This window comes from Periplaneta americana, chromosome 13 (assembly GCF_040183065.1).
Source record: "Periplaneta americana isolate PAMFEO1 chromosome 13, P.americana_PAMFEO1_priV1, whole genome shotgun sequence".
Lineage (NCBI taxonomy): Eukaryota > Metazoa > Arthropoda > Insecta > Blattodea > Blattidae > Periplaneta > Periplaneta americana.
Genome location: NC_091129.1, coordinates 38,033,349 through 38,059,906, shown reverse-complemented (window position 1 = coordinate 38,059,906; position 26,558 = coordinate 38,033,349). Strand labels below are relative to the sequence as shown.

At 34.0% G+C, this 26,558-nt stretch overlaps 1 protein-coding gene across 3 annotated transcripts in view; it reads right to left on the bottom strand.

Moving 5' to 3' along the window:
• The window catches only part of LOC138711807 (uncharacterized), a 43,986-nt gene that overhangs the window by 12,812 nt on the left and 4,616 nt on the right, over positions 1-26,558 (bottom strand). For all 3 annotated transcript variants that reach the window (XM_069843057.1, XM_069843055.1, XM_069843056.1), the window contains exons 2-5: positions 20,821-20,981; positions 14,103-14,271; positions 2,968-3,218; positions 423-533 (exon numbers count right to left, since the gene is read on the bottom strand). In XM_069843057.1, coding sequence (XP_069699158.1) covers positions 3,044-3,218; positions 14,103-14,271; positions 20,821-20,968 — 492 coding nt within the window. In that variant the 5' untranslated portion in view covers positions 20,969-20,981 and the 3' untranslated portion in view covers positions 423-533; positions 2,968-3,043. The remainder of the gene's footprint in view (positions 1-422; positions 534-2,967; positions 3,219-14,102; positions 14,272-20,820; positions 20,982-26,558) is intronic.

Here is a 26,558-nt window from a genome sequence, read left to right as displayed (position 1 = left end):
GCTCGAATATAATATTAAAAGTACATTTAAAATTTAACAAGTTACTAAATTCTACTATCGCTAGCTGTGATAAGTTCTTCTTACAATTCTTTGTCTTTAAGAATATCATTTACAACTTCTTCGAAATTTCTTATATTCATTTGTTAATCAAAATCCAATATTGATTTGGTAAAGGACGAACTATGTATTTAATAATGGGAATTTACAATCAGTGTTTCTCAATATTACTGAAATTTACGTATCTTGCTATAGAACCAAAGCTTCTCACATTTATAATATGAAGAGTACCTAGACAATTAAAATGATATATTTGCTTAATTGTTTGGCAATGTAATGTAAATTTGGCTTTTACTGGAACTTAGGCAATATAGATATTAAGGAATAATAATTATAACACTTATGTTTAGTACGAAAATACGTACCCTTGAAGTGAGTTTGGTGCTTAAAGCAGCTTTTATTATCCCTATGAAGACTTCAGCGTAAGAAGGTGCATTAATGATGTGAAGTGCTTTTAATCGAGTGCTAAACCCTTTCTGAAAAAAAAAAACATTTTATTAAAATCAAGCTCTTTGTATTTGTTGTGTAAGTAAGCAGTCACATTACTAGAAATTGCGCATGGAAATTTCAGGAAAAATCTATCTAATTAACTAATGAGTTCATGTAGAGAATATTCCATCTCAATATACGCCTATATGCTATAGGCATATAATTTAAGGTTTGGTGTTGTAGCAAAACAAAAAATGGGCCTAGTCTTCCTTGAAAATGATGAAAACAGTGATACTAAAATCCTATAACATGATACATGAACAGTACTATGTAAACAAGAAGCTTATAATCTAGGTTACCTCAGACTTTGAAACATTTTAACTATTAATATAATTTTCCTCTGAATCTGATATCTTACAATTCTGATTTACAACATAGTTCTTTACATTCAATTAATATAAAATATATGACATAAACCCAAATAAAATTAATAATAACAATATTAAATAAATAAACTAAAAGATAGGCCTAGTTATACCTAAGTGAATAGAAAAGTAAGTAAATAAATAGGTGGAAATCCATAATAAAAACTATGACAAATTTAAGTAACAAACTGGGTTGGGAGGAACAAATCACTAATACTACAAGGAAAGCCTGGAAAGCACTACACTTCACATTGCATATTCTTAAGAAAGTTAACCGAAGTTAAAAAAATTAGCATACAAAACCCTTATTTGCCCAATTATGGAATATGAAACAGTAGGTTGAGATCCGTACAGACAAAACCAAATCGATTCAATAGAAAAGGTCCAACGCAAGGCAGCAAAATATGTCAAAATGGGGAAGGGACATGGTGAGGAGATAGGGTGGGAACTTCTCAAATCAAGGCGACGAAAAACCAGACTCACCGCATTGTTTAAGGCACAAATGGGACACAAAGCATGGATCGATATCAGTGGTAGGTTGGTGACACCATCATACTTAAGAAGGGCTAATCATATTAGGAAGTTTAAATGCACAAAACAAAGAACAGACTTTGCAAAATATTTCTTTGTTAGCCGCACAATACTAGAATGGAGCAGCTTACCTGCGGCAATCTTTCAGGGTGGTCCTCTCAAATTCAATGCATTTAAAGGAAAGTTAAAAAGATTAGGTTGAAAATTTAATTGTAGGTGGAGTGTAATTATTTAAGTTGTGTCATGTAATTAAGTTGATATGCAATAATTGAGTTAATATTTGTAATTAATTACGGTGACTTCTAATTACTTAAGTTGATAATAGTTAGATTTAATAGAAGTACTTATAAGGTAGGTTTACTCTAGCATACTTTTTATTTACAGTCCTATCTTTATTGCATTTATTTATTTATAATTAGAATTAAATTTACATTTATTTTATATTTTTATTGCTGTAATTATTGTAATTTTATTAATGTATATCAATATCACTGCCACCGCGTGTATACCCAATTGTATTCTTAATACATACATACATACACACATACATACACGCATACACGTATACACGCCTACATGCATACACGCATACATATCTCTCTTAAGGAAAGTTCCTCAATTTCAATTAAATGTGTGCTCGTATTAAGATATAAGTACACATACATATGAATAATTTATATTAACAGTTCGAAACCCTCTTTTAAAAATCTGTTCACTGGTAAGTTCTTTCATATTTGTTCTACAAAACGTGTAGCAAAAAAAATTATGAGACACGAATTAGGTTGGGAATAATGTACTCGAATGAAATGTTCTGTTGTGTTAGTACTTCCACTGAATCTTTTACTTGATAACAAAGAACATGCATAAATTTATACACAAGAGAAGAATCCGACTAGAAACTTAAAGGTTAAAATTTAAAAAAAATCTTTATTCATTATGGAGTGAGGATTGCGTCACCTATTGAAAAAATATTGTGACTATTACACCTTTACTACGTCATACAACATTTGACCAATAAAACGGTACGAAAGAACGTGTTTCAACCAATCATGGCCGTTTATCGCAAATATTTTATCACTTCCCTATCATTTGTTTGATTTTACCACTTCCCTAGCATTTGTTTGTTTTTATCACTGCCCTAGCATTTGTTTCTTTGTTTGCCAACATTTCTAAAAGCAAATTCTTTGCGATACTATAAAGCATGCTTTGCTATCGTAATTTGTTTCCCACATAGATAGTCAACTGAAAATGGCGGCTCCGTGAAGCTAACATTAGTGAAATATAATTTTAGTAAGTCAATTGATATTGTACTTTATTTCGTCTAATCTTTATATACTTTCTTCTAATCATGCAATAGTCAATTGAATCTCACTCCAATTTTTATTTTCTCTATACAAATCACAACCTCTAGTCAGATTACTGTTGACAAAATTACTTTCCTATTTGCCAACAGTTGTCGAACAAAAGAAATATGTGCGAACACAGATTATAGGTCTAAATGCTGAGAAGAGAAAAGGTATGTTACCATCAGACAAACTTCGAATTTCTTCACAGTAGTAAATGTTATTTTGCAAGCATGTCCAATTGTATAATTTTCCAAATCAAGTATAAATTATATCTGAGAAGCAGTATTCTTCGCACATTCTGACTTCAGTTGTCATTAAACCCACTTTACTCACATCTTCAGGCACAAAATTAATTGCTTCCTTAGTTAGATATTTAATCATAATAACTCTGTCTCCTTCAGGTGTTAGTTCTGGCATTGGAAAGAAGCAACTGTAACAACAGAATTTACATGTATATTACCAGATAATAATTTTTCCACGATCACAATCAACAATAGCAGGATAATCACCGGTGTAAATCGAGTAAATAGGGGTAATTTGAATAACGGGGAAATATGGATAATGCTAAGGTTTTGGTGGCATTAAAACAAAACGCGCGACGCCATGTTGAAAAGTGTTAGGTAGTGAAAAGGAGGTGGTCTTTGTGAATCCTATCTCTATAAATCAGATCACTGGAAATCTATAGATTCTTTTTTTCTGTTGGAAGGTGTGTAGCAAAATCCCTAACCTAACCATTGGGAGCTTATAATATTTTACTTCATTTACTTAAGCTTTTATAAAATCTGTTTGAATGTAGTATATTTGTTTTAACCTGAAAGCATTTCATGTATGTCTTAGCAGCTGGTTGCCCGAATTGTGACGCATTCTAATATTGTGATCAAATTCTGTATTGTCGACGAACGGTGAAATATGTATAGTCTTTCACGGGGCAATTTGAATAATATATTTACAATATAGTAAGGTCCGAAAGTCTTGACACCCCTCCCCCTTGTTTGTATGTTGATGTGCATCCATTTTGAACATGTCGTAGCAGATGTTTGACAATGGTTGATACTTTACGTTTCACCTTGTTTAGTGATCCAGAACATCAGTATGGCACCATCATTGTCACGGCACAAAATGATGCGGTGCCATGTTGTGTGTGAAATTTTCCGCAGCAAAGGCGGTGTGATTTCCATTTCGGGAATAATTAAACAGCATGTCTCGAAACACCGATACCAGACAATTGAAGATTTGAAGCAAGCTCTTAGGGAGGCATTCAGGGAAATCACACCGCCTTTGCTGCGGAAATTTTCACACAGGACATGGCGCCGCATCATTTTGTGCCGTGACAATGATGGTGCCCATACTTATGTTCTGGATCACTAAACAAGCTGGAACGTAAAGTATCAACCAGTGTTGCCAACTCAGAATTACATTTACCGCTGCAAAAGCTTAAAAAAAAACCGCTAAACTGTAGTTGAAAAACTCCAGATTTTTTTTAACACATCACTTCCAAATTTAAAATACAAACTATACAGTTTTAGAAATTAGAGAATTTTATAAAAAAAAAGACTAAATTATGGAAAGTGTGTGTCACTTTGTAGGTTCTATGTTCTATGCAAAATCGTATGGATAATTATAGTCGCGACGCTGTTATTCCCGGCTTACGTCTTAGGAAGCGAAGGCTGTATAAAGTCTAAGTAGTTAGTAGTGTTCGCCATTTTTGTTCTTTCGTAGCCGAGCTACCTATTTGCCACACCGTTAAACATTGTCATGTCGTAGCTCCTATGATAATAAATTAAACGCACTGTAATTGAGCAAATAATTGAGCGTCAAATAAGATCCTCGTGTACTTTCTGCGATCGCCAACGTAAGAGCCAAAATGGCGGGCGATTATATTAAGTATTTATCGAGCCTTAGGAAATGCATAACGTCATCATCAGCGAATCACAAAACGCACACGTTTAAATGTAGCCGACTACAACGTGATGGGCTGCCCGAAATAAGAGCGACGGAACTATAAATCTGAACATTTTGCATTCAATATCACTTACACCATTTAGGCCGAGCTTTCCAACTATCATCGGCAACTTCTCCCACCCAATCTTTGAACACATTATGTATTTTTCACACACCTCTAAACTTTTGTACGTATTGAATTTTACGTGGCATATTTCTTCAAAATTGAATGTAGATCAAGAATATACTGGACACTTCGGAAACAACCACATTCACAATCACACCAGTCGGTTCGAAATCTGATTTCACACTGATCTGGAGACGTGCCTGTCAACAATGAGTCTGGTTTTAAGTTTTAAGTATGTCTGTGTTACATAAACTACAATGTGCAAAGATAAATTAAATAATATATCGTAACATAACTTATCATAAATGAAAATAACAATTCAGTTCATTATCTACTCTTTATGATTATAGCAATTCATTTACAAAAACAATGCATAGAAAATTAGACTAAGAGTTTAACGAATATGGCATACCTTATTTGTACAACAATGGATGAGGCAGGAAATGGACGTGGTTATGCCAAATCGAGTTAACATAAAACGTTGATGTTTTATACTTGCCCAATGAAGAATTATTGTGATGATACCATATTAAACTCTGGTTTATGATTAACTAATATTGTACATGTAAAAACAATTGAGGCGATTTCCAGAAGATGGGCCTATAGTCCTAGTAAGCCCTTTTTCGGGAAATTGTTTAAACATAACCGCTATATTAGGTAGATTATTCGACCAAACTTTTGTTTCATTATCTCAACGCTAGAGGTCAGGAGAGCATTTTCTTTGCGAGTGTAAAGCATTTCAGATTCATTGCTAATACAGCATGTGTACAGTAGATTCAGGCTGCGGTTGTTAGTGCAATAGCTGTTCTATTCCTATCATATTAATGGGCAAGAAAGACTATCTTACGACAATTCCAATAACAAGAAAAAAAGAAAAGAAGAGAAAACGGCAGATCGGTCAGACCTACATTTCAAGCAATGGAATTGACATAAATGAAAAACACATTTTCAGCAGTATCACCGATTAGCACGTCTAGCCGCGAAACCAGGTGGTCCAGGTTCGATTCCCGGACGGGGCAAGTTACCTGGTTGAGGTTTTTTCCGGGGTTTTCCCTCAGCCCAATATGAGCAAATGCTGGGTAACTTTCGGTGTTGGACCCCGGACTAATTTCACCGGCATTACCACCTTCATCTCACTCAGACGCTAAATAACCTAAGATGTTGATAAAGCGTCGTAAAATAACCTACTAAAATAAAAAGCAGTATCATCATGTTGTCAAGAACAGTGCTATCTCAAAGTACCTATCAGTAAGCAAGAGGAGCTTTTTGGGAAGTTCTATAGTGATCAAGGTAAGGAATACAGGATACATTTTTAAGCCAATGTATGTCCAAGAAGTCAGGTACACACACTCGGAAGGTAACATTAAATCCAAAGAAGCCCAGGGAAAATATTTGGGAATATTTTCCCCATACAGATGGCACTAAATTGAAAGTTTGATATTAAACCCTATATCAGGTAACACTTAAAAGACTCAGAGTTATTCAAGATAAAACAATGGCCAATGTTTCATTTGTGGAGAGAAGAGGTAAGCATTCACAAAATAAAGGCTAATATTTGGCAAATGTTAGAAGAACGAGTAAGCACAATTCCCAGCCAAGAAGGCCATTACTGATCACACAAATCTTCTTCGAGATATTTCGAAGATCCGAATTTAAGTGTCAGAGTACTGTACGATCTTTCTCGAAGAAATTCTTAGAGGATACAGGTAAAAATTTCCAAATGAATTACGTAACTTACTCCAAATATTTCAAACAACACTGTAACTACAGCTTGAAATAGCCTCAAACTGATGTTTGTGATTTTTTCACTGCTTGTGAAATGAAACTTAATGCTGACAAAAATGATCCTTGCAAAGAATACATGATCCACAAAAGAAATGCACAGACATACCTAAAAATAAAGCAGAACTTCATTCGTAAAGCTAAAAGTGTACTCATCTTGTTATTGAGTTCGATTATGCACATAATCTTCCTGTATTCAAACTAAATATGACTAGCCAATTTTATAAACGCTTATTGTGGTTAAATGCTGTCCAAAAACCCCACAACGACGATTCTTCGTTTATATACTTTTTAATGGAAATCCAAGCCAAGAAAGATCCCAACACAGTTAAATCATTCATTCATGATGCATTGGAAAAGAAGTTGATGGAGTTTCCAAACGTGAAGCATGTTGTTCTGCTCTCCGATGTCTGTGGTGGTCAGAATAAGAACTCAGTGGTGATGTCATTTTCTTCATGGATAGCTAAAGTTATTAACGTGAAGGTTATCCACCATTTCGTTTGGTCAATGTGATCGGAACTTTGGCCTTAAAAAGTCAAAAGTGAAGAAAGAAGAAACCATATCTACTGCTAAACCCTACTTGTCAGTGATGATGATGGCCAGAAGTCATCCGTCTCCCTTTATTGTTCTTATACACAGAAGCCTAATAAAAATAACTGGAAAGAAGGTCACGAACCATACGTTTTCAACCGATGGTCAAAGGAACTGTATTTCAAACACAGAACTATGTTTTGCTGAATACTGACGATGTTCTGTACTAGCCTCAATAACGTACACAGGTAATTACACAGCCTTCCAGCTTTGGAAACAGATACAGTACTAAAGGTCTGGAAACCATTAAACTTTCCATGGTGGACTTCAGTCCAGTAAAGCCAGAAAAAGAAGAGGGTATCAGAGATTTGTTTCAGTACATGGACGCTGAATGCTGTGCCTGGCTGAACAGCATGTTTGAAGAAAGGCACCAGCAACCAAAAATTGCCTAAAACACCTCTCTACTCTGGACAGAATGGTTTGAACATTATTTCAGCAACTAGAAAAATAAATAATGTTATGTGATGTATGGAAATGCTATATTCATATTATACACAAAAGTATTCTGTAAAAATTATATAGTACCGGTATTGTAAAGTTTTACTATGCTTTGACAGTTGAATCAGTTTATCAACATCCAAGAACGTACTATTCTTTATAGTTAGACTGATTTCTGGAAAAAAGAGCACATAATGTCTTATATCAAATAACATTTTAAAATTAAACATATTGATAAAAATGCTTTGTATTGTGAAAGTGGGTTCATAATGATATTCTACATATATTTAATTTATTTTTGTATGCAAGAATAAAGTGTTCATTGAAATAAATTAAAACAAAATCTTTAAACTAGGATTACTCGAAACACCATATTGTCTCATGTGCCCTTCTTCCGGAAATGACCTCAATTATAACGTCTTTGCAGAAAAAAAAAACTTTAAAATATCGTCTCCCTCTGCTGGTATCATCAAAAAAGGCCAAATAAATAGCTAGCTGCTGACGGTAAAATTCTGTAGCTGACCATAGTCCTGAAAACACCACATTTAGCTACAAAACCGCTGACTTGGCAACACTGGTATCAACCATTGTCACACATCTGCTATGATATATTCAAAATGGATGCACATCAACATACAAATAAGGGGGGTGACAAGACTTTCGGACCTTACTGCACAACAGTATTAGTAATTTATAATCAGTTATTTATTACTAATTCTTTCTATTCAGTACAGCTTCAAAGGAAAGAAAATATCTTAGACAAAAAGTAAATAATGATCCAGAACCGAGCACTCTCAAGAGGATGTGAATAAGGAAGTTTGTGATGGAAGAATTCAGCGACTACGATTGAGGGCATGACGGCAATCAAGTTGAAGATATTATTCTGAACTTTGTTCGAAAGAGGGGAACTGGATTCGTTGTCAGAATTTCAAACCTTGGTACTACGAGTTTTCTGTTACAGCAAAAGGAAGAAAACAGCTTATTTGCTGTCGGTATGTGTAGAAGTTTTCAGTGCAGTAACAAAGGAGAATTTTTTTGTCATTTTTGTTTGTTGTTCATTACTGTGTAAGATTAGGCTTTATTAATTATTTGAAGGTAATTATCGAGTATTGAAGTAAAACTGATTTTTAATTAACATTTTTTTTTATTTCCTATTAATCATATTGTCCCACAGTATATCCAAATTAACCCACATTTGTTTAACGCTGTGCAACTTTCAGGGTAAATGGGATAGCTCAATTACGATTTCAATTACAATTATTAAACATGTAAATACAACGATTCATATTCATATTAGCGATAATGTGGGTTTTTTCCAAGAAAATTGCTAAAATTTCTTAAATGATTTGAATTACATCGCTTTACTCTGTCATATAGTTCCTTACCGCTGTTGACGTCATATTAACCACCTGTAACATTACCAATACCACCAGAGTAACCACTATAACCTTGTCAGCACAATGATCGTTACTGTTTGGCACCACATTATTAAAGTCACCGCCATCATGTTGAATACTACAATACAGCAATGACTAGTAGGCCTATTAGCTCTGTCCCAGTACAGCATTCATTATACCACCTTCATAATCACCAATACCACCACAACTGCTTTTCCCACCTACAGTGTGAAGTTCAACGGTATCATGTTAATTAGAAAATTTGTTGTGATAGTCAGAGGTAGAAATAATAACCTAACACTAACATTATTATTGATTACCACAAATAAAGTCCAGGATTATAATGTCCATACGTCAAAATGCCCATGGAATAATGTCCACGTTGAAAATGTCCATGTTAAATCGTTCAGAGTCAAAATATCCATAGGTTCTATAATGTCCACTTCACTCTAATGTCCAGAGTCATAATGTCTACAGCTCTATAATGTACACTATATCCATTGTTCATGGTAGTTATAACATGTAAAATATTTTCCAGTACAGGACTAATCAGAACTGAAATTTTTGAAGATGGAACGAAATCCTCACTTAGTGCCATCACAGAAATGTAAGCCACTTCTTTCTTTTCGTGGGTACCTGTACCAACATCACGACTTTAATAGAGAGGGGACAAAAATATATTAGCGATGCAGGGAAAGGAAAATTTGTAATGCTGCAATGATAACTAACAGCAACCTGGATAACATTGGGGGATGGAACAGATAAGCATTTACATAGTGCCGATGAAGCAGATATAGTAGTAAAGTGCATTTTGAACCGTGTTAAGACAGGAGGAAGAGCTTTAGCTGTACATTATCCATCCATTTGGCGATTTATACAGTGCCTAAAACGCGAAGGAAATGAATTTGGACACAAATATTGCAAGCAAGAGTGAGGCATATACAAGTTAAAGAGCCGGTGAATAAAACGTATTTGACGAATCAAAGACAAATTCTCCACATTGTGAGAAACTACAACAGGTAAAAGAAAGTGGAGAAATTCTCATATAGCTACATCAACAGTATTGGTTACCATCTTAAAAGTGGGGCTCCGGTTCCCGATGATTAATAACTTATTTGTACGAGTTATGGAATAAAATTTATTGTGTTCTATTCCAGCAGAATTTTCCTTGAACTTGACATTATGGACGTTTGACACTATGGACCTTTTGACCTTACGAACGTTTTATCATATGGGCTTTCTGTCGTATGGACATTTAGTACATGGACATCTTCACCGTATGGACATTGTGACAAAATGTACATTTTGACCTTATGGAGATTTTATCATATGGACGTTCTGTAGTATGGACTATATACGGTGGACGCTTATTATTACCACCACAGATATTCTCTGATTATACAGCATTTTTAACATAATTTTGCCGCTGTGTTTTATGGTGTTTTAAATTGCATTCTTATCCACATCTCAACTGCGAAAAAATAAGGTCATTATCCGTCCAAAAATTAACCCTTAATAAAAATGAACTATTAAACCGATTTCCTTCAAAAACACGTAACCAATAATAGTATTCAAGTCAATAGTTAAATTTTACTTAACTGGCGTGCTCTGAACCCATGTTTCTAATTTTGACTTTCTCTGAGTTAAACAATTTCAAATTGAAAAGATGTAATAAAAAATTAAATTGAAATTCGAAATCATTCCTCCGCTTTCTTCCTATTCCCACCATTCCATTCTCCTGCGTGTCCACCCAAACTCCCCTAAAGCCTGCGGAATCTTATCTAAATTTCTATTATCCGAAAAGTCTCATTTAAATTCACAATCAGAGTTTACAATCTTGCAAGAGACCTAAATCTCACAAGAAGCTAACCAGAACTACTAGATCTTCGATTATAAGATGGCACCTTCCACAGTCGGTCACTGAAATATCTGTCTTTCAAGAAAACGTCCTCTTAGGTGTAATTATATTTTTTTGTAATAAAATTACAGCAATGCGTTTGGGTTTTTGACTCATTTAAGTAGGGAGCATATTCCTGAGGAGGGGCGTCTCTTCATAGAAACCTGTAAGTAGGTAAACAGACAATGTAGAATGACTGGTATCGCAAAATTTCGTTTGAGCTTGTGAAAATATGATAAAATGCATTATCTTAGGAAACTATCCAATTTGATTTCCCCAGGAAGAGATAATACGATACGCTGGATTTGAAATTCGAATTCAGGCCGGGCGAATTAATGAGAACGATCAGTTTTTATTTCAGGGAAAGGTGATAAGTTGTAATTATTCTTTAGTGTAGTTAAAATTTTTTTGTCACTACCTTCATATAAAAAAGTAATTACTCGACTGACTATAGAAACATAAAAGGACATTTTCCTTTCACTGAGCTATTGAATTCTTTACTGAGAAATAAAATGTTATTTCACAGTTATAACAGAAGTATAATGGTCCCGAAGAAAATAATGAGCTCATTATTATTATGATCCCGATTATTATTATTATTATTATTATTATTATTATTATTATTATTATTATTATTACTATCAGTTGCTTTTTGAATTTAATTATAAAACTTTAAAATTTCGACGATTAGTAAATAGCCAAATTTTACTCTATAAGACTGTTAACGGTATATTGAATAACTGTGATTTTCTTAAATTCCTCTAGTTCAATGTAAAAAGAACAGAATTACGTCATTGGGAACCTTTTATTATTCCTATTCCTAGAACTGTTTTCTTCAAGAACTCCCCATGATTCTCAATTGGATTTCAGTTTAACAATTGAAAAATATCATACAATATTAAAAGGAATTGTATTTCCTTAGATATTTAAATTATGAAGAAGTGTATTATAATGTTTTTACTCTAGTTTTTAAATAATTTTGCATCATTATATCGACATTTGACACTATATTAACTGTAATATTATATTCTAGCATCTATTACCATCATGTAATTTCTTTCTTTCGTTTGTGTTGTTTGTTTTGTTGTTTTTCTCTTATTATGTATTTTGTGTATATATCTATGTAAGCCACTTGTAATTGAAAGCCTCTTCTGTTGGTGGTGGATTTAAATAAAATAAAATAAAATTAGTAGTAGTAGCAGTAGTAGTAGTAGTAGTAGTAGTAGTAGTAGTAATAAAAAGGTTTAACTACAGAATTAACAAATAACATAAAAGAATTCAGAAACAGTTATTACTCCTTTATCCGAAAGTACTATTAAATGTACTAGCTCTAATCAAAAATATCTCCGTTACTTGTATGAGAAAAACAAACAATCCGTATTCGGAGCTATAGGAACAGAATCAAAGCGTTTTTTTCCCAGTCAGCCCGTGATGCCAATGTTTTATGACATAAAATTAATATTTCTGATATTATTAGATTTAATATAAATGTAGTAGAAAAAATCCTTTATACAACTTGAAACCCAACAGCTTCTCGTCACTCATAGGTCTTGTGGAAGTCACCTTTCAGCTCGTGCCAATAACCGAAGCACTCGTGAAGTTAAGCTTCGCATTAGCCTCAAGTTGTACAGGGACATCATTTTATTTTTACTAAAATTTCCTATATTAACCCGGCTATACCTTTGGATCAACGATTGAGAACCGGAAACACTGTTTGTATCCCCTTCCACAACTGGAGTTGGATGATACTAGCGTAAAATACAAACAAATCACTTTACTAGATATAGGAGGGAAGAAAAGTAGTTCATCCATTTACGTTAAGTAGGAAATATCACGCTTTTGAGTGTGACAATTTTCATTGGGTTTTTGTTGAATCAAAATACAGTACAGTATTAACAATGAGTGTTTTTACTTACGAACTGAGCTATCTATGCGGACGTATTCATTATGCAGTGTATATTATGCTGTATACAACACATTAGCGTACACTATAGAAAATGAAGTTAAACTGAAAAATAATCATAATATGGATATTTAATCACATTTTTGAAAATGGTGGCCGTTCATTTCGATACAGGCTTCAGTTCTAATGTGCATATTATCGCACTACAGACTATTGTACCTATGTAATTGCAATTACCAGGTTCGTACTTCGTATCAATAACTCGTGTTGATATAATTCTGTACCTACTCTAAAAAAGATTACCTTACGTACTGTAAATTCAATCTTCACTTCTTCCCGATTAGAAAAGATAAAATTACTCCTACATGCTATCTACTGTCCGTTCAAGTGGTTATGTCGTAGGGTCGTAGAAAGACAGGATATCACGTGACAGTTAATCACTTAACGAGGCCCTTTTATTTAAGTTATTTTAAACAACTGTATGGGTATAATATTACGTAGACGTCCAATTCCTAACAGAAATTAATGTTATCAGAAAAGAACTAAGACAGCCCAGCCACTAGCATTTACAGAGAAGCGAATAGAAGCAGGTGAGGGGAACAGGGATGCGACGTAGGCAAATGGACGACAGTACCTGTGCGAAAATGATTCAATATTGGAAGCTCTTTCGTCACTGGAAAGAGCGAACATATTTTTGGAACGTACTGTTTACTATGACCGTAAAGCTACTATGACTGTATATGCAGTCTTGGATCTGTGTGGAGGACGGTTGAACTTCATTAGTAGAGGGGTGGGAGTGAAGTACACTAAAAAACTCAGGTACAATAAAAATTGAAGTCAAAATAAAACGATGTCCCTGTATAAACAACTATTATTCCCCCCTAATTATCTTTTTTATCAAATTTTAATGATTACATTTATAGATTGAGGAATATGGATCACTCTGTTTTTAATATTTTGAGAATTATGAACGAGCATTATACATTGAAATGTAGCGGAAAACTGATGGAATTCAACATAATGATTAGTTTTAAGATAACTTAATATGAGAAAAGGGATGAAAGGAACTCACTCTTTCTCTTGGATATATATATATATATATATATATATATATATATATATATTATAAGATCGTATAAAATGACGATTAAGGATATTTCTTTGACATGAATTCAGACATAAATAATTAACATGAAAATTAAACTTAAAAATTTAACTAGAAAATTCGTTATATTTACGTTGTTTGGACGGCGTCCTGGTACCATTTACTTCTAGGATCCCAGTCGCACATCAAATCTGGAGACAGAGACTTGAGTGTGTAGTATAAATCTATGGACTGTTTGGTTCTCTCCATGCTGTTCTTGCAGCGTATCAACCAGCGTTCTAGTCGTGCATCATGTAAACTGCCTGGTAAAGAAAACAAATTGCAGACTTGCTAATTTGGTTGTTTAGATATATTGAACTAGCTCGTGTGTCAATGAAAAGGAGGAAGAAAGAATCTTGGGAAGTGTTGGGAAACCACGTAAATACTCCACAATAATAGATTTTAAATTCATGAATATTACGAAATCTCTTTGTCTGCTTCAAACACTTGCAATTAAGAGTGAAAAAAGATTTATTCACCATTTTGGCAAAATAAGTTAGAGGTTATAAAGATAATAACAATAATAATAATAATAATAATAATAATAATAATAATAATGATTTATTTAACCTGGCAGAGTTAAGGCCATACGGCCTTCTCCAACACTCAACCAGGAGTGAAACTGCGCTACAAAAACACTACAAATTTACAAAGCACACTACAATTTTACATACAAAACAGAATAAGATAATAATAATAAAATGTAAACAACAAGTAAGTAGAAATCAGACATAATATAACATACAGAAAGAAAGGAAAAGCATAATAAAATGTGAACAGCACGTCAAAATAAATGAGACATACAAAGTATAAGAAATAAGACAATTATTGATGATAATAATAATAATAATAATAATAATAATAATAATAATAACAATAATAATAATAATAATAAAATAAGAATAGTAATAATAATAATACTAATAGTAGTAATAAAATAGTGTAGTACAAAAGCATACAATGAATACAATATTTTTAGGTACACACAGTAAGGAAAATTAAGATTATATATAGCTCAACTTATCACATTATAGATATACCATTATCGGAAAATATGAAACCAAAAATATAAAATAAGTTAAATATCACTAGAACATAAAAAATGTGAATACGTGGAAACATGCACATAGTTATAAAAGAAACAAGAAGAAAGAGATGAGAATCAAAAATTAGCAAATAAATACATACAGGATGGCAGAGAAACTGAATAATTGACTCACATTGTCGCTTTACTGTTGTTGCTATTTAAAGTAGACTACATGGGACGTAAGTTGAAGGATGGCATTGGGGACATCGGACGCACATAATGAAAACTTTGTGAGCCTATAATTTACGAAATTACAAGGTCAACTTCATAGTTTATTATTACAAACAAAAGCTTTTGTATAAAATGCGTTACATAAGCTATACCAATAAGAGCAGGCTGGTTGACTTGCTGCCTGAATAACAGCACAGGAAAAAAAAAATAAAAACAACAGTAGGCTAATATGGTCTGAAGCATCCCTTACTGTAGGCCTACATATAACTTTCATAATGTTGAAATCACAACCCCTTGGAATGGAATTTTCGGGAGTAAGGCATTATGATCCAGAACTTCGGCCTTTTACGATCAATTGCGCTAACCCTCATCCCAAACACACATCGGCCGACTAAGGTTCGCTGTGTATCAAAGTTTCGAGTAAAACATCCCACGTGTCCCTAGGCTAGTCCTCTCCGTGCATCGCCTGCCGGCGTTCGCAGATTCCTAAGGAATTGTGAGATAATGGAGAAATGTTAACGGAATGATGATGAATGATGTAGTTTGAACTTAGAGTTAAGACACAAATTAGATTTACTTTAAATGTTATTTTAAGTGATTGTATTTCATTTAATTTAGGATGTTTCTTGTTAATATTATTATTCTATTATTATTATTATTATTATTATTATTATTATTAATTGTATTTATTATTGTAATTATTGAGTGTAATTAATTATCACTGCCCCCGGGTACTTACCTATGTGCAGAGTCAATAAATACACACACACACACATACATACATACATACATACATACATACATACACACACACATACATACATACATACATACATACATACATACATACATACATACATACATACATACACACATACATACATACATACATACATACATACATACACTATACCATCAGAATTACATTTATTCCTAGTAAAAATTCGTGATCAATTTAAATAAAATACAACAAAATTAGGCGTGTCACATTAGCCGAAATTCCCCTATTATGTATCTTAGCACTCATTATACTCATGAAATTTTAGTTTACAAAAATATAATTGTTAAAAATCTATTATCTGTTCGTCATGGCTTTGTACAAACAAAATTACTTGGGATGAAAGATGAGTGGAACAGAGAAAAATTCTCTTCGGCACCGGGATTTGAACCCGGGTTTTCAGCTCTACATGCTGATACTCTATCCACTATGCCGCACCGGATTCCCATCCCGATGTCGGATCGACTCCTCTCAGCTTAAGTTCCACCTCTTGGGTTCCCTCTATGATATGCGAAAAATAATCACTTTGTGATTTAAGACGGCGCTTACTCCGTCGGATCCCGGCCAGTTAGTCACTCATAACGAGTGCACCTCTGCATATGTATGGACATTGTGCCATTGTCATGTGCATGAGGGTAGGCCACTAGAGGGAACCCAAGAGGTGGAACTTAAAATAAGAGGATTCGATCCGACATCAGGATGGGAATCCGGTGTGGCTTAGTGGATAGAGAATCATCACGTAGAGTTGAAAACCCGGGTTCAAATCTCGGTGCCGGAGAGAATTTTTCTCTGTTCCACTCATCTTTCACGTTTTGATGCGCGGAAATATCATATGTACTACGGTACATCATAATAATATACAACATTAGTTAAGTCTGAGCAGAAACTTACATTTATTTATGAATATGTTTGGTCTAGTCTAATATTGTGATAATTTAAATCTATTATCTAGCGGGTTTCTAAGATATCTCGACAAAGTAGTTGGAAGTGCATTTAAACACAGCTTGATGTTACCAGGCGACACTCCAAATATTTTTGTTATGTCCATTAAAACAGTTCGTAGACTGGATATACTATGTGTAGCATAGGAAGAGAGTATACAGCATTTTAATATCTGCAATCGTCTTTAGACCGGTCATGATACACAGTACGTCATATACGGAATTTTGAAGGAGAAAGAATGCTGGAAATGTTATAACTTCCAAATTCCAATAGGAGGAAACGTTGAGGAATTCTAAGAACTAGGTCTTTCCAAAATTGTTGTTAACTGGCACATAAAGGGAAAGGAGTGATTATGTATGCTGAGTGTCCCAAGCTAATTCATGGATGTCCAGAAAAAATCTCTTTCAACACCTGAAGAAGTTAATGCGAATGTAATGAAGATATCATGCAATATAATTTTAGTGAACCCAATTCCTGGCAGATCTTGCAATGCAACACGGTACAGACATACTGGTGTTGTTAATTTTTAACTAACAAGCCGACGTTATTGTTGGCATTGCCTGTCTGAGATAGTTGGTTAGTTCCTTTAAAAAATGCTCATATATATACATAACTTCATAATATATAAAAACAATTAATGATGATGGATCCGGAAACATAATACGTAGAGGTTGCACATACCATTCTTTCAATGTTGTAGTAAGAGCATAAACTGTGCTATGAATAAATAAATAATGTTTTAGCTAATGAATGTATTGCGTATAGGACCGACGGAACGCTGAGAGGAGAAGAAATGTGATTTTTGTTACAATTATTTTCAGATGATACGCAGAAAGCGTTTCACTTTAACTGAATTATATCCAGGTATGCATAACACCGATAACGCTGTACCGAGCAACACATTACGTTCAAGAGCGGTTATGGGATATATCTCTATCGGCGTTTCGTAAAGAATAGGATGAAAACTTAAATTTTCAAACATAGCTATAAAACTTCGTAAAGGAGCTTCCCATTTTAAATGTTTAATTTAGGAATTGATGGTATTATTAAAGAATTAACTGAACCCGAAATTTCGCAAGTACATGGATTTCAGTTACCTTATACAGTAAGCCATGTATCAGCTCTTGCATTTGTCGATGATTTCGCTATTTTTGGGAAAGATATAGACTGACTAAACATATTAATTAATACTAAATTTAGAAAGAATTTGTCCAAATATTAATTCCACAAAAATGTATAAATTGATCAATATATAAGAGAGTGTTTTCATCCCGACTTCATTACGCTGAACTGTAGAAATAAGATAGTCTACTTCGATCCAAATGAAAAGATTAAATATTTAGATTTACTTTCACCGGCGAAACTGTATTTGATCAACAAAATATTGTCAGATCTATCACTACTAATTATTGATAAATTAACTTCCAAACATCTGCTGAAATCAAAACTAAAGTTAATCATCATGGATCAGTATATCAAGAGCAACGGGGGGAAAAACTTTTTAATTCAAAATTATAGATTTTCTCTGTTAGATGTTATGTAATGACTCAGGTAGCATAGAATTCTGTAGCTTAACTGAACAGAATAACAAGCTTATTATTCGAAAGAAATTTTAAGAATGATAACCCAAAGCAATAGAATATAATAAGTCTTGAAACTTTTAAATTACCCTCCTGTTAAAACAGTGAAACGTGATCTATCGGGATTTTCCCCTGTACTCTTGATATATGTCCAAGGATTATCTATTCACTTCAAAGTACAACATTCAATAAAATTCCTATAAAGATTTACCTTAATTTGACGTTATTCGTACGAATATCAAGAAAATCATAGGTTTATCAGATGACTGTTCTACCGGTATACTATATGTTCTGAAGATGCTTCATGACTTTAGAATAGTTAAAGCTGAATTGGAAGACCATGTCCAGCACTACAACATTGCTAGTCGTCTTCTTAAAATAAATAATGAGATCTTAATTCTCGATAGTGAAAAACGAAAATCTCTTCGCTGCTTAAATATTCCCTGGAGTGATGAAAACCTTCCTTTGAAAAGAAGACGATTAAGAGATGAATTTTGGCTGAGATCATTTGAGCAGTGGTGCTGTCTCGCAGAAAAAGGAAAAGTAGTGATAAAGTACACCCAAGATCCGAAATCTAACTCTTGGATCAGCGAAAGGAAAGTATTATCTTCCTCGGAGCGAACTAATACAATCAAGCTGTCCACTAACATCAGCATTACGATCCGTCCCTGGTCGTTCCTTGACAGACCAACTATGACACCAGCTGCGATGCCAGGAAATCGAAATTCATGTGTTGGGCTACTGTCAAAATGAGATATTTTGCGGAAAGGAATCTTAGAGTTCAAAGTATTATTCCAAACAGTCTTCGTAAAAACAGTGTAAACTGTACGAAAAGGTTAATTGCTTATCAAAGAACAGGTCGGCAAAATATCGGACACTGTGGCAATCGATCGGCGCAACCAAGGGAGTTTTATTTTAGATCCCACGATACGTTCGGAAAAGATCAGCAGTAGATCATTCAAATCAATGACGTAAAAAGTCCGTCTAAAACTAATGCATTCCTCACTTAAGTGAGAGGTACAACATTGCAAGTACTGCATGGGAGGTAATGTATCTCTTTTTTGGTACAAGAGGAACATTATTTAAATTCACGATATCCAGTCCACACACTGTCCTCAACATCACATGTGATGATGTAAAAAGAATTGTATAGTGATACTGAGGGACCCGTTATTCATTTTGCTCAACCATTTATATAGGACCTCATTTATTATCACATAATAATGTTGGCAGTACATTGTAGACTATTTCATCTTCTCTTCACATTGTTTTTTTCCAAACTTTCATATATTTAGTATACAGAGTGTAACAAGTCCTCACCTACAAACTTTGAGGAATGATAGATCACACAGAAAGGGTCTTTTTATGTTAAAGAATATGCACGATGACACGTCCTTCATGATTTATACATCCTTTTTAGAAACGATTACCGCATCACTAGTGTTGCAAAAATGTGCGCCTTAAGTCCTTATCATCTCTGTTACACTGCTGTAGTTTGTTATTGGTCTGTCTGGTGCATCTTCAATTCTTCTTTCCATCCAACAATCCAACACAACACTGCCATGCTTAACAGAGTTGTATGATGAATACTGTTAAGTTTCAAAACTGTAATGAGGTACTGTAACAGGGTATGTAATTTTAACAGCTGTTATAAATTATCAGAACATGCATAGAAATTTAAATGTAACTTCTGTAAAAAAAAAAAAGAAAAGAAACACACTGGACATCGAACTTTTGGATGCATAGTTCCTAAAGGACATGTTATGTAACATACGTTCCTTAACAAAAAATGATACTCTCTGTGTGGCTCATCATTTCTCAAAGTTTGTCGGTAAGGTCCTACTACACCCTGTATATGTTTTCTTGATCCTTGGAGTCAGCCGAATTCTTTGTTCAGATGTTCCTCATTTTGTAAATTTGTTGTGTAATTCATATTAAATTTAGATGTTCTTATAAATCAAGGCTTAGTTTTAGAAGCGTACTTAGAGTTGTTAAGGTTTGACATAAACTTAACCCAGGATTGTTCAGCGTGGGCATTTCTAGCTTTCAAACGAGATGAAAAAGTAACGTAAAATATTTTTTAGCGTGTGCCTGCATACGATTCTAATATTATACATCACACTTGCATCTCGTTTAAAGAGTAGGAATTCCCCGCTCTAATATACTCGACTTAACAGAAATAAATAGTCTACGTAACTGAACAAACGTATTAACATGCAAACATGCAACATATACATGCATATCTGTTACGTACCAGATTCTTGAGGCAGATGGGGCTCCATGGCTAACCATTTCTTCAGAGCTTCTACCGATTCCTTCATCATTTGTTCATTTAATCCAAACCCTTTTTTGCAGATTTTTTGTACCAAGTCTTTACTCGGGGATCGGAATTCTTTCGCCATTGTAATTAGTAGTCTGAAAATAAAAATAAGGAATCATTATTTTTTTAATAAACGGGTAATGCATATTTTAAAACGTTGTAGATTCAACGTTTGGGAGTCCACACCTGTGGAGTAACGGTCAGCGCGTCTGGCTGCGAAACCAGGTGGCCCAGGTTCGAATCCCGTTCGGGACAAGTTACTTGGTTGAGGTTTTTTCCGGGGTTTTCCCTCAACCCAATAGGAGCAAATGCTGGGTAACTTTCGGTGCTGGACCCCGGACTCATTTCACCGGCATTATCACCTTCATTTCATTCAGACGCTAAATAACCTAGATGTTGATACAGCGTCGTAAAATAACCAAATAAAATAAAAAAAAATCAACGTTTGGGAATGATGATTTATGCTGATTTTGTAGCTGTGCCTTACGTATTCAATACTTACATTATAATATAGTTACCTATAGGATACAAATTATAATATTATGCCTTAATACAACATTTTGTATCTCCTATGTGACATACATAAATACGAAGAATAACTTTGCAATTCTGAGAGATTTAAATTGAGCAACAGCAGTTGACATGGAGAAGAACATAACCTCTTGAGTTCTCTGAGATTTTTATTGTTTCATTTTTAAAGTTCATTGACATGAAGAGAAATTCTGAAAAAAATTCTACAGGTTATATTCAGGACACAAATACGGGTATATTATACTACATTTCGGATCTCTGCATATATAGCCTTTATCATAAACATAGTATAAATTATAGTATAGTATACTATATTCTCAGGACTCAGAATTTAAGATCCCTGTCTCCCGTATTATTCACAACGATATAAACTACCACTAGAAAAACGGACTGTCATTGATTTACTATTTATTTGGCAGCAGGAAAGGACTTTCAAAAGTGACATAACTAATATTTCAAAGTTTTGCAGTTTCCTCTTAGTTCATTATTTGCGGCTATATTAAGCATAATCAAAGATTTATTAAATATTTACCTCATAACCTATATTTATCTTGGTAAAAATAAAATAAATAAAAATTGCGATACACATAAATGTGAGATGATTATAAAATTCATTATTTAAATATATTATTCGCTATGTTTTTTTTTAACATTTTAATTGTATTTCAGAATAGTTCATATCATCGATGTGTAATTATCTGATGTAAAATTTTAATTTACAAAGTTATATCATAATATTCATTCATTTATTTATTCATTCATTTATTCATTCATTCATTCATTCATTCCATTCATTCATTCATTCATTCATTCATTCATTCTTTCGTTCGATTTTTCGTTCATTCGTTCGTTCCTTCCCTCATTGATTCATTCGTTCATTCATTCCTCCTTTCACCCGTTTCTTCATTCATTCATTAATCAAACCATTCATTCATCCGTCCGTCCGTCCATCCATCCATCCATCCATCCATCCATCCATCCATCCATCCATCCTTGCCTTTCTTATTATCTTTTTCATTCTTAATCTCCGGAGTATGTCGGGTAAGATGTTACGATTTAGATTTCTGTAGAACATTTTAAAATTTCTTTTCACAACGAAAAGTTATATTCATATCAAATTTCTGGATATTTAAAAGATAAAACTAAAATTATTTAAATTATTTATCAACATTAAGGCGAAGCCAGGTAATTTCGCAAAACGTAAAATTTTGCAGAAGATTTTATATTTAATATTCCGAAGTTGGACGAGTAAATTTGATGCTGTAAAAAATTCCAGTACGAGGCAGCTCTACCTAGTTCCGTCTGCACTACAAATAGCGGCTCTGTCGACCTTCAACTGGTTTGAAAACTGATTTTACCATTCTGTTGTCAGATTCTGTGAGAAGAGGATCCTTGTGAAACGTTGCGGACGTTTTCTCTGAATTATTTTCATAATTGGAGAAATGTAAGTATTTCATTACAGTAATTATATTCTTTAAAGTGTGGAGACTTCTTTGAGGAGTAAGTGAAAAATATCCAACAAGTGGTTGCTGAGAAATGTGTTTTCGCCTTGAAGATTTCCTTATTCAGTTCTGGCTGTTATAATTGCGGTAAATGTGACTGCGGCAGTGAAAGGAAGGAAGTGGGCCTATTGAATGTGAAAGTATCATTATCTCTGTTTATTGATAACGGGATGCCGGAGGGAAAAAGACCTTTGGGGAGGCCGAGCCGTAAATGGGAGAATAATATGAAAACGGATTTGAAGGAGTTGGGATATGATAATGAAGACTGGATTAATCTTGCACAGGATGGGGATCGATGGCGGGCTTATGTGAGGGCGGCAATGAACCTCCGGGTTCCTTAAAAGCCATAAGTGAGTAATGATAATTTTCTTTACTAAACTGATTGATGGCGATTAATTACTTTTAGTGCTGAGTAATAGTACAAGAAACAATACTGATGCAGCAGAGTCACGGGTTCGACCCGAGTAGGAAATATTATGATCAATTGTGTGTAAGTTTTTCCTGCTTAAGCTATTAAAGAGAAAGATAAAATTAATAGTTATCTATTTATTGTAAAGATAAAATGTACCTACCTAATATTAATAGTCCATAATAAAAGTCCGGTTTCAAATCTCAGAAATCAGTTTTAGGTAAATCAGAATAAATAACAAACAAATTTTATACATTTACCGCATCATTTGTTATAGGTGTCTCCGCTACAGGTAAATATGATAAGAAATATGACTAAACTGATGTAAAAAGGACTCAGTAAAATACTGAATTTTGGCTTGTCTGTTTACGAGAGCAGCAAGTAATTTAATTTTCTCACAAAACACTGAAGAACTGTCTGAACATCAAACTTGATCCTTCCAAAATGCCAGTGGTGAAGAATGGAAGTAGGCTACTCTTTTCTTATCTGAAGAGAAAGAAGCTGAATTGGTGTCCTATGTGGTCGAGATGCAAGAACTTGGCTTTGAGCTTACTGCAACTCAAGTTCGAGAATTTGCATTTCTACTGGCATCTGAAAGTAGCAATATTCCTTTCAGCAATGAGAATAAGATGACTGGTTGGAAGTGGTGGGTTTCTTTCAAGAAACGTCGTGGTTTGTGCATTCACCAGCCTGAAAATCTCTCCAACTGCTGCTGCTACACGAGAAACATTCAATGACTTCTGTGATGCTCTAGAGAGAGTTCTAGATAACTCGGGACTGAAGGGTAAGCCCAATCATATTTAGAATCTGGATGAGACAGGTTTTAGTATGATACAAAACGGAACAAAATAGTCTCCCCGAAGGGCTCCAAAAGGGCACAGACTTAGTCTACTGCGGTAAACGGAGAAACAACAACGGCCTGGATACAGTGTATGTAGTGCATAAAGTGGTTCCAATAAAAATGTCAGGGACTTGTAACATACCGTAAGGACTTCTTGTGTTACTCTTGCACAGAACATAAATCTGAGTGAGAGAAAATTCTTGTAAGACAAAGGAATCATTGCATATGTTTTGGTAGTAATGTTGAAGTTATTTTTGCACCAAATATGTAGAAATTTATTTTAGAAATATTACTGCGAAATTACCAGAGTAGTACTGCAAAAGTAACAGAGTTGTCGTCCAAACGATTATAATTCACAACACGTTTTTAATTTCTATCGTACGTAATTATTTTAGTTAAAAAATCAAATTTGGGTGCATTGTTTAGAAATAATAATAATTAAGACATTTCCTAAAAATGGAAATCTTAATACGTTATTTATTATATTTTAGAGGAGTAAAACCTTAATATTGCGAAATTACCCGGGTTTGCCCTATACACTGCTTCCTTAATTTCAAAGAAAAACTCACGAAATTTAATAACATTACTTACGGTTCATTCTGTATACGAGTACATCCTACATGCCTATATTATTAGTGATATTTTTATGTAGGCCTAATTGTTACTCGTGTACAAATAAAAATGATTTAATATTCTTGAGCACAATATCAGTAAAAGAAAGCAGTAAATTCTTCTCCACTGTACCTTAGTGGAAGCATGTGTGATTACTGTCTCGAGATAAAATTATATCAGAGTATCATACCCACTCCAATTCCTCGGTGGAGTTTGGCGCCATAATCAACTCATTCCTCTCAAAACTAATGGCACAACTGTTAGCTCTTAAGAGTGAAGATTTACACAAATATATGCAATATTGCATCGCTCATTTGTGAAAACAGTGTCACAATTCTAAATTCATGATTTCTCAGGAGATACTTTTAAAGGTTTTGAAGTGCTGTGACATTGTTGCGTAATTGTATTCCAATATCATCTTAGGATACCTCGATAGAATGGACACTCAGATATATTATTATTATTTTTATTATTATTATTATTATTATTATTATTATTATTATTATTATAGACAAGAAAAGCTTAATTGATAGCCATGGCTTCCTCTACATCTCTTTGTAGGAACCTCTTTCAGTTTTATGACTCTCTTGCTGCCAAATTTCTCGTAGAATTAAGCATTATGTTGAGATGTGACTTTTTTTAGTAGACAAAATTGGTTCTCTTCAAGATGTGTCAAAAGTAAATTGTGTTAACATGGTACGGATAAAAAATGAGTTATTTTTTGTCTTATATACAATATTACTGTGTATATAACATTGTGAAACTTGTCAGTGTGTACTCAATCTTTTATTTCAGAAATAACTTCTCATAAATCTTTATTCCATAACAGTAATTTAGGTGGATTCTGCATAACACATCATTTCTGCCACTTTCTGAAAAACTGCAAGATACCCAACCTTATATTATATCAGTACTGAACTATTCCAATTATAATTCTACTTGCCTAAAATGACTATTAGTATGTTATTACCGAAATAAACAATTTACTTGCAATTTGCAAATTCCTACGTATAGCCGAATTAGCTCTGTTGTAGCGTGTCTGCCTCCAGGCTAGCCGGCTCGGGTTCGATTCCTGGCGGGGTCAGAAAATGTCATGTAAAATTTTTGTCTCGGGACTAGAAGAGATGGCGGTGCGCACCTTTAATCAGTAGATTGTGCACCAATATGCCTGGGTTAAATCCCAAATCTCTTCGCAGTGCATTTGAAGAGAAGGCATATGTCACTATTGATAGTGATTCTTCCGTCGGACTGGGACGTTAAGCTTGACGGCCCCCTTGGTGCTATTCGACATGAGTAGACTACTTCCCGGCAACGGGTTTCCCCTTTTCCCTTCCTCATCTTCTCATCATCACTCATTTCAGACACTACACTTACACGAACACTTACATATACACTCACGCCAGTACACGAGATGTCTCCACAAATACACATAAGTACAGTGTGGCCCGCCGAAGTAGTATAAAATTAGGAAATGGGTCACATTTCTGCCATCTATTCGGAATATGCGGAACCCGAATCACGTAAAGTTAAGTGAGTAGGCGTTGGATACATACATAGATTGTCTGTAATGTTTAGGTATTCAATTCTTATTAATCAACTCGACAATAACTTTTTTCATCTAAGAGATTCCTGGCTTTGCAGTGAATATAGGAGCTAACATTATGTCATTGATAGTAGTTTTCTTCTTTTTATGAAGACTGATTCCTAAAAATTAGCACCTAAATTTGACAGTTTTTTAGGAAAGCAAATTGGGACACTCTTTCAGTACCTTTATATC